Source organism: Bolinopsis microptera, chromosome 2, assembly GCF_026151205.1.
Source record: "Bolinopsis microptera isolate Bmic1 chromosome 2, MBARI_Bmic_1.0, whole genome shotgun sequence".
In the NCBI taxonomy this organism is placed as follows: Eukaryota; Metazoa; Ctenophora; class Tentaculata; order Lobata; family Bolinopsidae; genus Bolinopsis; species Bolinopsis microptera.
Window position 1 is genome coordinate 20,046,450 of NC_087073.1, and position 17,599 is coordinate 20,064,048.

General features: G+C 43.7%; 1 protein-coding gene across 2 annotated transcripts in view; it reads right to left on the reverse strand.

Moving 5' to 3' along the window:
- Nucleotides 1–17,599, reverse strand: part of LOC134811894 (uncharacterized) — a 37,576-nt gene that overhangs the window by 3,475 nt on the left and 16,502 nt on the right. For both annotated transcript variants that reach the window (XM_063819031.1, XM_063819030.1), the window contains 3 exons: nucleotides 17,019–17,150; nucleotides 16,011–16,097; nucleotides 15,668–15,766 (listed from right to left, as the gene is read on the reverse strand). In XM_063819031.1, the coding sequence (XP_063675101.1) occupies nucleotides 15,668–15,766; nucleotides 16,011–16,097; nucleotides 17,019–17,150 (318 nt within the window). The remainder of the gene's footprint in view (nucleotides 1–15,667; nucleotides 15,767–16,010; nucleotides 16,098–17,018; nucleotides 17,151–17,599) is intronic.

The following is a 17,599-nucleotide window of genomic DNA, read 5'->3' on the forward strand; positions in this document are numbered from 1 at the left end:
GTGATATCATCATATCAATACAAAGTATTAAATTAATATTAGAATTCTTCAACCTTCAAGGCAGAATTGAAGTGACACTGACAAAGTGGTTTAGGAAGTCAATAATATAAGAAGTCAGTGGTGATCCTGACAAGACGGTCTTAACGGCTATAAAACTTATGGCTTCAAAATCAGGCTATATACTTACTTTGTTACTTTGTAGGGTTTCATAGAATCCTCTATCGGGCCATCGAAAAAGTCGACCCCCCCCCGGACAGTGTAGAAACTGTTTTATCACCACTCCAATCAAGCAAGGAGTTTCCATTCCGACGGCTGTATCCTGGAGCTGGAGGCTCGTCCGGAAATGACTTCACAAAGTTCGTTAAAGCTGCTTTGAATTGCATAGGATCCTCGATGGTGTGCATATGTGTTGGGATTACATTCCATAATCGAGGTCCAGTGACTGCAAATGAGTTGTCGTGTAGTGCTTGATTACGTTGACTGCTGGACTTAGCTATACTGGGCACAACTGCTTTTTGACCATGTCTGAGAGTCACCGAGAACTGGATACCAATATCATTAGGGCACTTGCAATGCAGAACTTTCCACATGTTGATGATTAAATACCGTTCTCTTCTTCTTTGCAATGACATCAGATCTAGGGCCTTTAATCTCTGCCAGTAGTTGAGGTGCTGGGTGCCATCTATTTTCGATGTAAACTTACGCTGAATCCCTTCTAGCTGTTGGATGTCCTTGTTCTTAGAGCAATTCCACAGAGGACAGCAATACTCCAGATGGCTTCTAACGAGAGACTTGTACAGAGTCATCATGGTGGCTTTGTCTCTCGTTTTGAACGCACTTAGCACCCAAGAAGCAACTTTTCCTGCGCGTTCAGCTATCCTGTTGACGTGTGGGGTCCAGGACAAATCAGCGGAAACTGTCACTCCTAGATCTTTCACCGTTTGAGTGGGGTACAGCATGTTTCCGTTAGACACTTCATATGTTTGAGCTTGGATGGCGAATGGATGATCAAACAAGGAATTCTTTGGACAATGCTTGTGAACAAGAAGCTCAAACTTATCCTCATGAAGGGCCATGTTGTTGCACTTAGCCCAATTAACAACAGAGTTGAGATCATCCTGCAGGACATCTTTGTCGGCCAAACTGTAGATATGCTTAAGAATCCTAGTGTCATCAGCAAAGAATCTGATGACAGACCCTTTAACACATAGCTTCATATCATTTATGAACAGAATGAATAACAGTGGCCCAAGAACGGTGCCTTGTGGAACTCCACTGAGGATTGCGGCAGCAAACGATGATACACCATCTAACACAACACATTGCTTCCTTTCAGTCAGGATGTAGCAACTGCATCAATAACGAGCGGAGGAAGTGATGATGATATCGATACAAAGTATTAAATTAATATTAGAATTCTTAAATGCAGACTCTGACAAGGCGGTGTTTAAGATTAATTTGTGAGAAAATGTAATGGTTTTATGAAAAATTGGTAGTTAGGCTGACTTTACTGTTACAGTGCAGTTGAAAGGGTCTATGATTCGAACTTTGAAGTTAAAGAAAACTAAAAATACAAACCCAGTTGACTATGATCAGACTAGCTGAATACTATTGGGCCCGGAGAGGGAGACTACGATCAGACTAGCTGAATACTATTGGGTCCGGAGAGGGAGACTACGATCAGACTAGCTGAATACTATTGGGCCCGGAGAGGGAGACTACGATCAGACTAGCTGAATACTATTGGGCCCGGAGAGGGAGACTACGATCAGACTAGCTGAGTACTATTGGGCCCGGAGAGGGAGACTACGATCAGACTAGCTGAATACTATTGGGCCCGGAGAGGGAGACTACGATCAGACTAGCTGAATACTATTGGGTCCGGAGAGGGAGACTACGATCAGACTAGCTGAATACTATTGGGTCTGGAGAGGGAGACTACGATCAGACTAGCTGAATACTATTGGGCCCGGAGAGGGAGACTACAATCAGACTAGCTGAATACTATTGGACCCGGAGAGGGAGACTACGATCAGACTAGCTGAATACTATTGGGTCTGGAGAGGGAGACTACAATCAGACTAGCTGAATACTATTGGGCCCGGAGAGGGAGACTACGATCAGACTAGCTGATTACTATTGGGCCCGGAGAGGGAGACTACGATCAGACTAGCTGAATACTATTGGACCCGGAGAGGGAGACTACGATCAGACTAGCTTAATACTATTGGGCCCGGAGAGGGAGACTACGATCAGACTAGCTGAGTACTATTGGGTCCGGAGAGGGAGACTACGATCAGACTAGCTGAATACTATTGGACCCGGAGAGGGAGACTACGATCAGACTAGCTGAATACTATTGGACCCGGAGAGGGAGACTACGATCAGACTAGCTGAATACTATTGGGCCCGGAGAGGGAGACTACGATCAGACTAGCTGAATACTATTGGGCCCGGAGAGGGAGACTACGATCAGACTAGCTGAATACTATTGGGCCCGGAGAGGGAGACTACAATCAGACTAGCTGAATACTATTGGACCCGGAGAGGGAGACTACGATCAGACTAGCTGATTACTATTGGGCCCGGAGAGGGAGACTACGATCAGACTAGCTTAATACTATTGGGCCCGGAGAGGGAGACTACGATCAGACTAGCTGAATACTATTGGGCCCGGAGAGGGAGACTACGATCAGACTAGCTGAATACTATTGGGTCTGGAGAGGGAGACTACGATCAGACTAGCTGAGTACTATTGGGCCCGGAGAGGGAGACTACGATCAGACTAGCTGAATACTATTGGGTCTGGAGAGGGAGACTACGATCAGACTAGCTGAGTACTATTGGGTCCGGAGAGGGAGACTACGATCAGACTAGCTGAGTACTATTGGGCCCGGAGAGGGAGACTACGATCAGACTAGCTGAGTACTATTGGGTCCGGAGAGGGAGACTACGATCAGACTAGCTGAGTACTATTGGGCCCGGAGAGGGAGACTACGATCAGACTAGCTGAATACTATTGGGCCCGGAGAGGGAGACTACGATCAGACTAGCTGAATACTATTGGGTCTGGAGAGGGAGACTACGATCAGACTAGCTGAGTACTATTGGGTCCGGAGAGGGAGACTACGATCAGACTAGCTGAGTACTATTGGGCCCGGAGAGGGAGACTACGATCAGACTAGCTGAATACTATTGGGCCCGGAGAGGGAGACTACGATCAGACTAGCTGATTACTATTGGGTCCGGAGAGGGAGACTACGATCAGACTAGCTGAATACTATTGGGCCCGGAGAGGGAGACTACGATCAGACTAGCTGAATACTATTGGGCCCGGAGAGGGAGGCTACGATCAGACTAGCTGAATACTATTGGACCCGGAGAGGGAGACTACGATCAGACTAGCTGAATACTATTGGACCCGGAGAGGGAGACTACGATCAGACTAGCTGAATACTATTGGGCCCGGAGAGGGAGACTACGATCAGACTAGCTGAATACTATTGGGTCCGGAGAGGGAGACTACGATCAGACTAGCTGAATACTATTGGGCCCGGAGAGGGAGACTACGATCACACTAGCTGAATACTATTGGGCCCGGAGAGGGAGACTACGATCAGACTAGCTGAATACTATTGGGCCCGGAGAGGGAGACTACGATCAGACTAGCTGAATACTATTGGGTCTGGAGAGGGAGACTACGATCAGACTAGCTGAATACTATTGGGCCCGGAGAGGGAGACTACGATCAGACTAGCTGATTACTATTGGGCCCGGAGAGGGAGACTACGATCAGACTAGCTTAATACTATTGGGCCCGGAGAGGGAGACTACGATCAGACTAGCTGAATACTATTGGGTCTGGAGAGGGAGACTACGATCAGACTAGCTGAGTACTATTGGGCCCGGAGAGGGAGACTACGATCAGACTAGCTGAATACTATTGGGTCTGGAGAGGGAGACTACGATCAGACTAGCTGAGTACTATTGGGTCCGGAGAGGGAGACTACGATCAGACTAGCTGAATACTATTGGACCCGGAGAGGGAGACTACGATCAGACTAGCTGATTACTATTGGGCCCGGAGAGGGAGACTACGATCAGACTAGCTGAATACTATTGGACCCGGAGAGGGAGACTACGATCAGACTAGCTGAATACTATTGGGCCCGGAGAGGGAGACTACGATCAGACTAGCTGAGTACTATTGGGTCCGGAGAGGGAGACTACGATCAGACTAGCTGAGTACTATTGGGCCCGGAGAGGGAGACTACGATCAGACTAGCTGATTACTATTGGGCCCGGAGAGGGAGACTACGATCAGACTAGCTGAATACTATTGGACCCGGAGAGGGAGACTACGATCAGACTAGCTGAATACTATTGGGCCCGGAGAGGGAGACTACGATCAGACTAGCTGAATACTATTGGGTCCGGAGAGGGAGACTACGATCACACTAGCTGAATACTATTGGGCCCGGAGAGGGAGACTACGATCAGACTAGCTGAATACTATTGGGCCCGGAGAGGGAGACTACGATCAGACTAGCTGAATACTATTGGACCCGGAGAGGGAGACTACGATCAGACTAGCTGATTACTATTGGGCCCGGAGAGGGAGACTACGATCAGACTAGCTTAATACTATTGGGCCCGGAGAGGGAGACTACGATCAGACTAGCTGAATACTATTGGGCCCGGAGAGGGAGACTACGATCAGACTAGCTGAATACTATTGGGTCTGGAGAGGGAGACTACGATCAGACTAGCTGAGTACTATTGGGTCCGGAGAGGGAGACTACGATCAGACTACGATATAAGAAGTCAGTGGTGATCCTGACAAGACAGTCTTAACGGCTATAAAACTTATGGCTTCAAAATCAGGCTATATGTAGCAACTGCATCAATAACGAGCGGCGGAAGTGATGATGATATCGATACAAATAAATAATAATAAAAGTATTAAATTAATATTAGAATTCTTAAATGCAGACTCTGACAAGGCGGTGTTTAAGATTAATTTGTGAGAAAATGTCAGGGTTTTATGAAAAATTGGTAGTTAGGCTGACTTTACTGTTACAATGCAGTTGTAAGGCTGCGAAGGGTCTATGATTCGAACTTAGAAGTTAAAGAAAACTAAAAATACAAACCCAGTCGACTATGATCAGACTAGCTGAATACTATTGGGTCCGGAGAGGGAGACTACGATCAGACTAGCTGAATACTATTGGGCCCGGAGAGGGAGACTACGATCAGACTAGCTGAATACTATTGGGTCCGGAGAGGGAGACTACGATCAGACTAGCTGAATACTATTGGGCCCGGAGAGGGAGACTACGATCAGACTAGCTGAATACTATTGGGTCCGGAGAGGGAGACTACGATCAGACTAGCTGAATACTATTGGGCCCGGAGAGGGAGACTACGATCAGACTAGCTGAATACTATTGGGTCCGGAGAGGGAGACTACGATCAGACTAGCTGAATACTATTGGGCCCGGAGAGGGAGACTACGATCAGACTAGCTGAATACTATTGGGCCCGGAGAGGGAGACTACGATCAGACTAGCTGAATACTATTGGGCCCGGAGAGGGAGACTACGATCAGACTAGCTGAATACTATTGGGCCCGGAGAGGGAGACTACGATCAGACTAGCTGAATACTATTGGGCCCGGAGAGGGAGACTACGATCAGACTAGCTGAGTACTATTGGGCCCGGAGAGGGAGACTACGATCAGACTAGCTGAATACTATTGGGCCCGGAGAGGGAGACTACGATCAGACTAGCTGAATACTATTGGGCCCGGAGAGGGAGACTACGATCAGACTAGCTGATTACTATTGGGCCCGGAGAGGGAGACTACGATCAGACTAGCTGAATACTATTGGGCCCGGAGAGGGAGACTACGATCAGACTAGCTGAATACTATTGGGCCCGGAGAGGGAGACTACGATCAGACTAGCTGAATACTATTGGACCCGGAGAGGGAGACTACGATCAGACTAGCTGAATACTATTGGGCCCGGAGAGGGAGACTACGATCAGACTAGCTGAATACTATTGGGCCCGGAGAGGGAGACTACGATCAGACTAGCTGAGTACTATTGGGCCCGGAGAGGGAGACTATGATCAGACTAGCTGAATACTATTGGGCCCGGAGAGGGAGACTACGATCAGACTAGCTGAGTACTATTGGGCCCGGAGAGGGAGACTACGATCAGACTAGCTGAGTACTATTGGGCCCGGAGAGGGAGACTACGATCAGACTAGCTGAGTACTATTGGGTCCGGAGAGGGAGACTACGATCAGACTAGCTGAATACTATTGGGCCCGGAGAGGGAGACTACGATCAGACTAGCTGAATACTATTGGGCCCGGAGAGGGAGACTACGATCAGACTAGCTGAATACTATTGGGCCCGGAGAGGGAGACTACGATCAGACTAGCTGAATACTATTGGGTCCGGAGAGGGAGACTACGATCAGACTAGCTGAATGCTATTGGGTCCGGAGAGGGAGACTACGATCAGACTAGCTGAATACTATTGGGTCCGGAGAGGGAGACTACGATCAGACTAGCTGAATACTATTGGGCCCGGAGAGGGAGACTACGATCAGACTAGCTGAATACTATTGGGCCCGGAGAGGGAGACTACGATCAGACTAGCTGAATACTATTGGGTCCGGAGAGGGAGACTACGATCAGACTAGCTGAATACTATTGGGTCCGGAGAGGGAGACTACGATCAGACTAGCTGAATACTATTGGGTCCGGAGAGGGAGACTACGATCAGACTAGCTGAATACTATTGGGCCCGGAGAGGGAGACTACGATCAGACTAGCTGAATACTATTGGGCCCGGAGAGGGAGACTACGATCAGACTAGCTGAATACTATTGGGTCCGGAGAGGGAGACTACGATCAGACTAGCTGAATACTATTGGGTCTGGAGAGGGAGACTACGATCAGACTAGCTGAATACTATTGGGCCCGGAGAGGGAGACTACGATCAGACTAGCTGAATACTATTGGGCCCGGAGAGGGAGACTACGATCAGACTAGCTGAATACTATTGGGCCCGGAGAGGGAGACTACGATCAGACTAGCTGAGTACTATTGGGCCCGGAGAGGGAGACTACGATCAGACTAGCTGAATACTATTGGGCCCGGAGAGGGAGACTACGATCAGACTAGCTGAATACTATTGGGCCCGGAGAGGGAGACTACGATCAGACTAGCTGAATACTATTGGGCCCGGAGAGGGAGACTACGATCAGACTAGCTGAATACTATTGGGCCCGGAGAGGGAGACTACGATCAGACTAGCTGAATACTATTGGGCCCGGAGAGGGAGACTACGATCAGACTAGCTGAGTACTATTGGGCCCGGAGAGGGAGACTACGATCAGACTAGCTGAATACTATTGGGCCCGGAGAGGGAGACTACGATCAGACTAGCTGAATACTATTGGGCCCGGAGAGGGAGACTACGATCAGACTAGCTGAGTACTATTGGGCCCGGAGAGGGAGACTACGATCAGACTAGCTGAATACTATTGGGCCCGGAGAGGGAGACTACGATCAGACTAGCTGAATACTATTGGGTCCGGAGAGGGAGACTACGATCAGACTAGCTGAATACTATTGGGCCCGGAGAGGGAGACTACGATCAGACTAGCTGAGTACTATTGGGTCCGGAGAGGGAGACTACGATCAGACTAGCTGAATACTATTGGGCCCGGAGAGGGAGACTACGATCAGACTAGCTGAATACTATTTGGCCCGGAGAGGGAGACTACGATCAGACTAGCTGAATACTATTGGGCCCGGAGAGGGAGACTACGATCAGACTAGCTGAATACTATTGGGCCCGGAGAGGGAGACTACGATCAGACTAGCTTAATACTATTGGGCCCGGAGAGGGAGACTACGATCAGACTAGCTGAATACTATTGGGCCCGGAGAGGGAGACTACGATCAGACTAGCTGAATACTATTGGGCCCGGAGAGGGAGACTATGATCAGACTAGCTGAATACTATTGGGCCCGGAGAGGGAGACTACGATCAGACTAGCTTAATACTATTGGGCCCGGAGAGGGAGACTACGATCAGACTAGCTTAATACTATTGGGCCCGGAGAGGGAGACTACGATCAGACTAGCTGAATACTATTGGGCCCGGAGAGGGAGACTACGATCAGACTAGCTGAATACTATTGGACCCGGAGAGGGAGACTACGATCAGACTAGCTGAATACTATTGGGTCCGGAGAGGGAGACTACGATCAGACTAGCTGAATACTATTGGGTCCGGAGAGGGAGACTACGATCAGACTAGCTGAATACTATTGGGCCCGGAGAGGGAGACTACGATCAGACTAGCTTAATACTATTGGGCCCGGAGAGGGAGACTACGATCAGACTAGCTGAATACTATTGGGTCCGGAGAGGGAGACTACGATCAGACTAGCTGAATACTATTGGGTCCGGAGAGGGAGACTACGATCAGACTAGCTGAATACTATTGGGCCCGGAGAGGGAGACTACGATCAGACTAGCTGAATACTATTGGGTCCGGAGAGGGAGACTACGATCAGACTAGCTGAATACTATTGGGTCCGGAGAGGGAGACTACGATCAGACTAGCTGAATACTATTGGGCCCGGAGAGGGAGACTACGATCAGACTAGCTGAATACTATTGGGCCCGGAGAGGGAGACTACGATCAGACTAGCTTAATACTATTGGGCCCGGAGAGGGAGACTACGATCAGACTAGCTGAATACTATTGGGCCCGGAGAGGGAGACTACGATCAGACTAGCTGAATACTATTGGGCCCGGAGAGGGAGACTACGATCAGACTAGCTGAATACTATTGGACCCGGAGAGGGAGACTACGATCAGACTAGCTGAATACTATTGGGTCCGGAGAGGGAGACTACGATCAGACTAGCTGAATACTATTGGGCCCGGAGAGGGAGACTACGATCAGACTAGCTGAATACTATTGGGTCCGGAGAGGGAGACTACGATCAGACTAGCTGAATGCTATTGGGCCCGGAGAGGGAGACTACGATCAGACTAGCTGAATACTATTGGGTCCGGAGAGGGAGACTACGATCAGACTAGCTGAATACTATTGGGTCCGGAGAGGGAGACTACGATCAGACTAGCTGAATACTATTGGGCCCGGAGAGGGAGACTACGATCAGACTAGCTGAATACTATTGGGCCCGGAGAGGGAGACTACGATCAGACTAGCTGAATACTATTGGGCCCGGAGAGGGAGACTACGATCAGACTAGCTGAATACTATTGGGTCCGGAGAGGGAGACTACGATCAGACTAGCTGAATACTATTGGACCCGGAGAGGGAGACTACGATCAGACTAGCTGAATACTATTGGACCCGGAGAGGGAGACTACGATCAGACTAGCTGAATACTATTGGGTCCGGAGAGGGAGACTACGATCAGACTAGCTGAATACTATTGGACCCGGAGAGGGAGACTACGATCAGACTAGCTGAATACTATTGGGCCCGGAGAGGGAGACTACGATCAGACTAGCTGAATACTATTTGGCCCGGAGAGGGAGACTACGATCAGACTAGCTGAATACTATTGGGCCCGGAGAGGGAGACTACGATCAGACTAGCTGAATACTATTGGGTCCGGAGAGGGAGACTACGATCAGACTAGCTGAATACTATTGGGTCCGGAGAGGGAGACTACGATCAGACTAGCTGAATACTATTGGGCCCGGAGAGGGAGACTACGATCAGACTAGCTGAATACTATTGGGTCCGGAGAGGGAGACTACGATCAGACTAGCTGAATACTATTGGACCCGGAGAGGGAGACTACGATCAGACTAGCTGAATACTATTGGGTCCGGAGAGGGAGGCCTACTTTCTACAACATTACTGGAGTGAGGAAGAGCAAGTCGGGATCATACTGGCTGTAATAACCACAAATTTGAACCTACACTAATGGTCTTATATCCTGAACCAAACAAACCACGGAAATTCAACGACTGCTGCTGCCGGAGTCCGGAGAAATAAAGGAAGCACAAGCTCAAAATGAAGGTTATTGGTGTTGGTTATGCGCTCCTTGATCTGTGCAGAACTACTTGCTAACTACTAACTAGCTCTGATGCTGATGGTAACGCATCGTGGGTGAGAAGCAGATTTTGTTTGACAGTTTTAGTTTGGATAAAGTTAAGAAAATTGTACTAAGTACCTACTTCACTAGTTTAATTTAGACTTTCTGTGCGAAACTTCACGTATCATAAAAATGTTCAATTATATATCGCATTTATCATAACCATTATATAACCCCAACATAATGCTTATAACGCTTGGTGCAATTGCTGGTTTATTGAAAATAAAGTTGTATTTAGTTGAGCCCATGCAGTACTGCTAAGCGTAGACTTCAGGGTTCAATGTTTATTTTCAGTGGGAAGACTTAACTTAATTACAGATCGAATATCTCATACACCTAATCCTACCTCAGCATCGTGGGTACAACGCTTGTCACGAGGGGTCGGTTTATAAATAGCTCTCCACATGGTTTTCAGAACAAGTCGGGAACAAGTCTACAATTTAAAAGTAGTTAAAACTGGTTTTACTGACGCATCAGTGCGGTTACATAGTTTGTCTGTATACTAAATACCTGCTCCACGTGCTTCAAACCGTGAAGGTAGGGGTGGTGGAAAATGACCCTATTTAGCCTCAATATCGAGAAACATGATTGAAGGATCTTGATAACCGTTATATCAGAGTGTTACTGTTAGAGTCCTTCTAAACAGCAATAGAACAACGTTGGTTTATGCGTCAGGAATGCGAAAAACAGTAATTTGAACATCCCAACCTATAAATACTTCCGCATCTGGTTGGAGAATGTATCAAACAAGAATTCGGTGTTTTTGGAAATATTCCTTTGATTCGTATTCATGAAAAATAGGATTTCACAGTGCTTTATCCTTTCTTTGAATTTTGGACATGATCTTGGGACATACTAGGACACATTATGGGACAAACAACTAGAAATTCGCATAAATTTCTTTAACATTGAAAAGAATGTAGTTCAAACGTTTAAAGATGAAACCATCTATCATTACAGACGGACTTTGAACGTGCATTAGTATCTTTACTACTTGACATTCCTCATTTTTGACTCAGTTGAAAACTTAAAGTGAAAATGTCCTGACAGACGAAATAAACCAGTTTCATCATTCATGAGTCCACAATCTATTAATTGAGACTCAAATAATATGACGATAAAGGTTTCCCCGACCCACAGCCAGAAACCATAGCAGACTAGCAGATAATCTGCAAGGAAATTTTCGATTTCGGAGGAAATTTTCGATTTCGGAGGAAATTTTTGGTGCCAAAGAGAAAATTTTAAAAGTTTACGATCTCAATTTGAAAAATTTTCATACGAAGTTTTTTGTTGGTGAAGAGGAAATTTTCAAAAAATAATTCAAAATTGTTGACAAATGAAAGAGGAAAAAACTAACAGTTCTTTAAATCGTTTTTGAAACTGTAGCTGTGTTTGAAAATGATCTCTATTGCCAAATTGCTTCTAGGCCTTCTGTGTGAGAATTTTTGCCTGCGGCAAACATATATTCAATTCCTGGCCATGTTTACTTGTGGGTTGTAGGAGAAAGCCATTTTGTAACAAACTATTTCGAAGGGCTTCAGATGTTATGTTATTGTAGATTTTAATGTGGACAAGCAAAAACGCAAAAAATTTTCTTGGCCTAGCTTCAAAAGCTTAAGAACTGTCCTGCCTCACTCGCCGACATTGCGAGGAAATTTTTAACTTTCTGGATGTGGGTTCCCCGAATTGCTTCCCAATTTTGTGAAATTTGTCTGTTTTGCCTTAGGTACGTCATCATATAATTAATAGAATATCCAAACAAAGTGAATTTGCTACGCTTTAAACCGGGGCTCTTAAATATTGGGTAACATTTGCGTCCTATTTGTCGGGAAACATTTTCTATCTTGACATGAGTCTGAGGCACGTTGTCATCCTTAAAATTGCGAGGCATGAAAAATAAATATCAAAGTAAATTAACTTTCGTTTTAAACGGTAGCTTTCAAGATTCAATGATCTCCTTCATAAGTAAAAAAAAACATCATTGTTGGAAAGTTCAGCTATGCCTTAAAAGTATATTTTGTAAAGCCTAGAAGAAAAGTTAGCAATTGCTTCCGCAATACGGTAACAACCTCGGTAATCTTAGGACTAATTTCTTATCATTCGGTCCCTTAGGAATTTCAAGAATTTCCAAGAGCGAAAATGAAACCTGCCTACACCTTGATTACCATCTTTCATAGTTTAAAAACATACAGAACTCTGTTTTAACATAATAGATATGCAGCTGCTTTTTAAAAAATACCACATTCGTTGTACGGCTGGCAAATGCAACGAACACAACCGGTTGCAACCCTGAATCAAACGATATACCTGGATATAAATAGGAACGAACATAAGTTACAATCGGTCTGACGTTTAATTGACCTGATGGCTTTTAGTCTGGAATTTTGAATCTCCATCTTGAGCAATTTACGAATAGTATCACATTTATATGTAAGAGGTATAGAATACGTGCTTTCATATTCCTCGATTAATAGTCAAAAACCCCCTTACTAAATGTATTAACTGAAATACATTAATAAACTAATGACCATCATCACAATAGATAAATAACGTCTGAATAGGCGAAGCGAGCTAAATTTCCACGCTTCAGCACGGAAATAATTTAATCTCAGCGTCCGCCCACCCGCCGTGGGCGTCTAGTAAGAGAATCGTCAAAGCCACAACTTTAAGTTATAATTAAGATTTCGATACTGCTACAAGCATTTAAGCATTCAAGCTTTTAAGCATGTAAGTGCAGCGTTGCAATGATCATTCAATGCTGTGGGGAGTGGGCATATAATATCATTATATCGGTTGTAAGAGCACTGTCATTTGTTAGACATAGCTGTCAGTCTCCAAGATGTCTTGTTCCGAGATCAAGGCAGCTTAATTTATGGGAGGGATAGATGGTGATAAAGATCATATTAGAGGCAGGGAAGTATTTCAAAGATTTTGACAACATGATTTATCAACTAACTACAACTTTTAACCACAACTAGAGATATCAACTAGGATGCGGGATCAATTCAGACTTTGTCGAAAGTGAACTGCGAGCAATGGTGCGTGCTTTTTTCGCATATGTATTGCATCGTGCATGTGCAGTGTGCACGTAGCGAGGCGCGACTTACTGCTTACTATAGACCACTAAGACTCATGCGTAACAATCACTACAATTATTTGGGCTATAGTAAAAGTACAGGCACTTGTGTTCACATTTGAATGAGAAATAGCGTAGGATTAAATTAAAAAGGAAGAAAATTAGTGTCCCCGTCACTGAACATGAGAGATTTTAGTCGGATCGTCAGTGGTCTGATTGATCATCGCCCCATTAAAATGTTTCTCACATGTTCGGATAGGAGCTGCTGGAGCTGTACGTGAATACCAGTAATCCGTAAGTAGAGATAAAGTAGTGACAAGTGAGCGGAAGCCCCATATTCCACTGCGTAGCCTTACAGTGATACATCGACCACGAGTTTTAATCGACTTTGGTGATTTGTCCACGGTTGGCAAGTTATGGATTTGGGAACCGTATTAAAATGCCCAAGTATAGGCATCATGTGACAAAGTTCATGAAGATAATGCAGATATAATGGTGTTAAGTGAAATCTTTGCAACCATAGTTATAGCTCGGCCAATCACAGAATCATGATCTAATCTTATATCGCTTGTGATTTTTCATCAGAAATGGATCATGGCAAAATACAATTATCATTAGTGGGGGGGGGGGGGGCTCATTGCCACTTTTCGACATTTTGTGGAATAAGAATGGTGAAAAATAATGGTGAAGCATGGACCGATATCGGGACTTGGACTCGAAATGATCGAGTAAAGGAACGCTGTTCATGATACAATGTGTATGAAATGTCACCAACCTTGGGGGGGGGGGGGCAACCATATTAAAGTATATTAAAATGTAGGATTTTTTCCAATTTTGACCCGGGGATATACTTTAATATACTTTAATATACTTTAATATACTTTAATATACTTTAATATACTTTAATATACTTTAATATACTTTAATATACTTTAATATACCTACATTTTCTCCATTAAAATTTTGAACCATATTAAAGTATATTAAAATGTAGGTTTTTTTTCCAATTTTCACCCGGGATATACTTTAATATACTTTAATATACTTTAATATACTTTAATATACCTACATTATAAAAAATTATGTGAAAAATTTTGTTTTATTTAATGTATGGATTAGATTTACCTTTCATGTAAAGTTAGTGTTGTTCAAAGATATTGATACTTGACCAATTTATGAGCCAAAATATATGAAGTATGAGTTCAGGGGACTAGCAAATGGCTTATCTTCTAATCTACTAATTGTAGGTATATTAAAGTATATTAAAATGTAGGATTTTTTCCGATTTTGACCCGGGGATATACTTTAATATAGTTGCCCCCCCCCCCCCCAACCTTGTCCTCTTTGACACTAATGTGCCCTCTTGCTCCTACATCAACACTAATAATCCCTTATCCCAGTAAATCTGTGTGTGTGTGTGTATGTGTGTGAGAAATTTCCGAGCGGCTTAATTAAGAAAACGGTAAGAGTTACCGGACTGGTTTTTTTTTTCGGTATAGTGCCGACAAACTCTGATGAAGCCTATAAGCAATTTTTATTAAAATCGGCCGGTGGTAAGTGGTTAAATTGATGGTTTTGTACCACAAATGTGTCATAAAATGGGTCACTTTTTCTCCCTCCTCGCTATCTCTCTTCCATTACTGTATATGTAGCGTTGGTACATGAATCATAATAATGTTATTTGGCAGTGTATAAGATTCACTACTCCAACATTTGATATTCACTGTCATGTAATACTATAAGCTTATTAGGGGGGGGCACTCATTACGGTCTGCTTGGACTACTGCAGAGAGAGTTCATACTTCCATACGTCAATATAATGCGTGTTTTCGAATAAAATAGGCGGGTTTATACTTTTGCATTTCAACTGCGATAGTGAAGTCCCGGCAGTAGGCACGGATTACACTAGTATCTCTATAAGGAGCTCCACAGTAAGCACTACCGTTTACCGCTTTATACACTTCTTTTTGTAGGATTCTCCCATATTTTGATATTTTTTCATTTTGACATTTATGTTTCGATTTTTGTTCGTGGTCATGATTTGTGATAAGAAGTGAGAACTGCGTGTGGTTCTTGCGCTTTTGTATCTAATTGGGCAGTCCTCTATTTTTAACATGTATCTGCCCTAAGTTCTGACATTTCTTCCCTTTTATTCAGCTGCTATTAGTGTTCAATATAATAGCGCCATATCCAATATCGATCTGATGAAATCCTCCAAATATTTTCGAAGTAATAATTTAATTTAATTTTGCGGGGCGCGCCGCGCCATGTGCTTGCGCTCTGATCCCAGCAAAATATTTTAAGCGCCTGCTCAAAATTCCATAGTAAAAACTCAAAAGCTAGCGGGAAGTCGACATCGTACTACAAAAAATACAAGTAACACGAAATATTGAATAGCTCTACCCTGAACACTTAAGTACTTACACTTTGACTTCAGAAGGAATGTCGAGTCTGTCCAACATAACATGCTGCGCAAGGTCGCTTAATCTCTGACAGTACACTATCTTGCTGCTTGCACGAATACTGGAAATTAGTACGTCACGTGACCCGTAGATTAAATTCAGAATAAAGGGTTACGTCACCCGGGGTAACATTCAATGTTTAGTACAATGTGTCGTCATTTTACCTTGACGTCACCCGGGGTAACATTTAATGTTTAGTACAATGTGTCGTCATTTTACCTTGACGTGTCAAAGTTAAATTGTTAAAAGGATAATATCAAATTTAGTGTGCCAAATATAATAAGAGGTTTAATGCGTATATTAACCTGACTAAAGGCTTCATGAATCTGAAAACCATTTTCAGCTTTGTACTGGGATGAACGATGTAGAACGCTTTGATATTCTTCTTAAACCTGAAATTGAACAGTAGATAATAAAAGTTAAACAAATTTGACGTAAATACACATTTCAGTATTTCAGCGTGTCCCAAATCATTGTGAAGTTGTATGATCTCACAAGAAAACAGTTAGCGGCTAACTAGACCGAAGCACAAAAACCAATTCTCATGACGCAGGGAGAACCCGGAAGTGCTCCGCTTGTTTGTCCTCATTAATACCAGTTTAAACTGTTAACTCCACATGATTTCACAGCGTCTCCCAGCGAGGCTGCTGTCTTTACAATTTCACTGTGTGATCACAGTCTAGCCGTTATAATATATCCGGGCAAACGAATTGTTACAGTTAATAAACTAATAACATGTTTGGTCGTGGCTTACAGCTCACAATTTACAAGACACTTTACAACTCATCTGAAATTGTGCACAGTCATTAAATGAAGGGCTGGTCTTGCTATCCTAACTCCATTGTCCGGTTTAGTAAACTCCGTGTTGTGATTATGACTCATGACTTGCTAAAACTCCAACATTTCAGAAACACATACTATTAGTTGGGAAGGTTTGAAAATATCAATATATTCCTGGAATCTTGATACTGGTGGGAAGGTGAACCATATTATATTTGTGTATTAAACTGATCGTAACAGTGATCCAGAAGTTTTTATTTCTTAATGCTGAAAGTTCATCGCTGTCTCGTGTCAGAACAAAGTTCACCTACCACCAATTAATTAATTAATTAATTTAATTAATTAATTAAATTTGCAGTTCAATAAGTTTAAAACTAAACCAGCAGAACTTTAGGGTTGTCGAACTACTGTACGTGTCGAACTAGAGTACGTGTCCCGTTCTGATTATATTTAATTTATACATGACAGGACTGTTTGTATCATACCAAAGTATAAAGTGTCGATCAGGTGAGAAAGAAGAAAGCGAAACTAACTTCCTATCAAAGCTGCGGTAACACGTGACCAGCCACTTCCAGGAGGGTTTGTTGAGTTTGTCGTAACCGTGGTGGAAGTAGACCAGACTGTAGTCGTTATCACAAATCTTGTCAAGTTGAACTAGCCCGAACCTGGGGTAAAGAGGTTAAAGTAAAAGCACGTGCAGTCTAATTTACTTATATTGGTTCCAGGTGGCATCCTGGTTGACATTGCTTGAAAAGCTCACAGTCCAGACATCCTACTTTCAGAAATTGCAATTATAATAAAAGTTTTAAAAAGCAACTTTTTAAATGAATTGGTATGTACATAAAAGCAATATGAGGTATAAAATGTGAACAATGACGCAGACGTTGTAAGTTTTAGCTTACTGAGTAATACTATCTGCTGGGCTTGTATCATATTTCAGATATACTGCACTTGATATGCTGTAATCTAATGGAATGTTCTGCTTGTGGTACATCGACAGTCAATTTTTGCAGGTTAAGTCTTCACAATAGCTCGTTAATCTTGACTTTGACTAGCTAATTGAAGTAATCATGGGAATGGGGCATCTCCAATTTTAGAAAATAATTAAAATGGA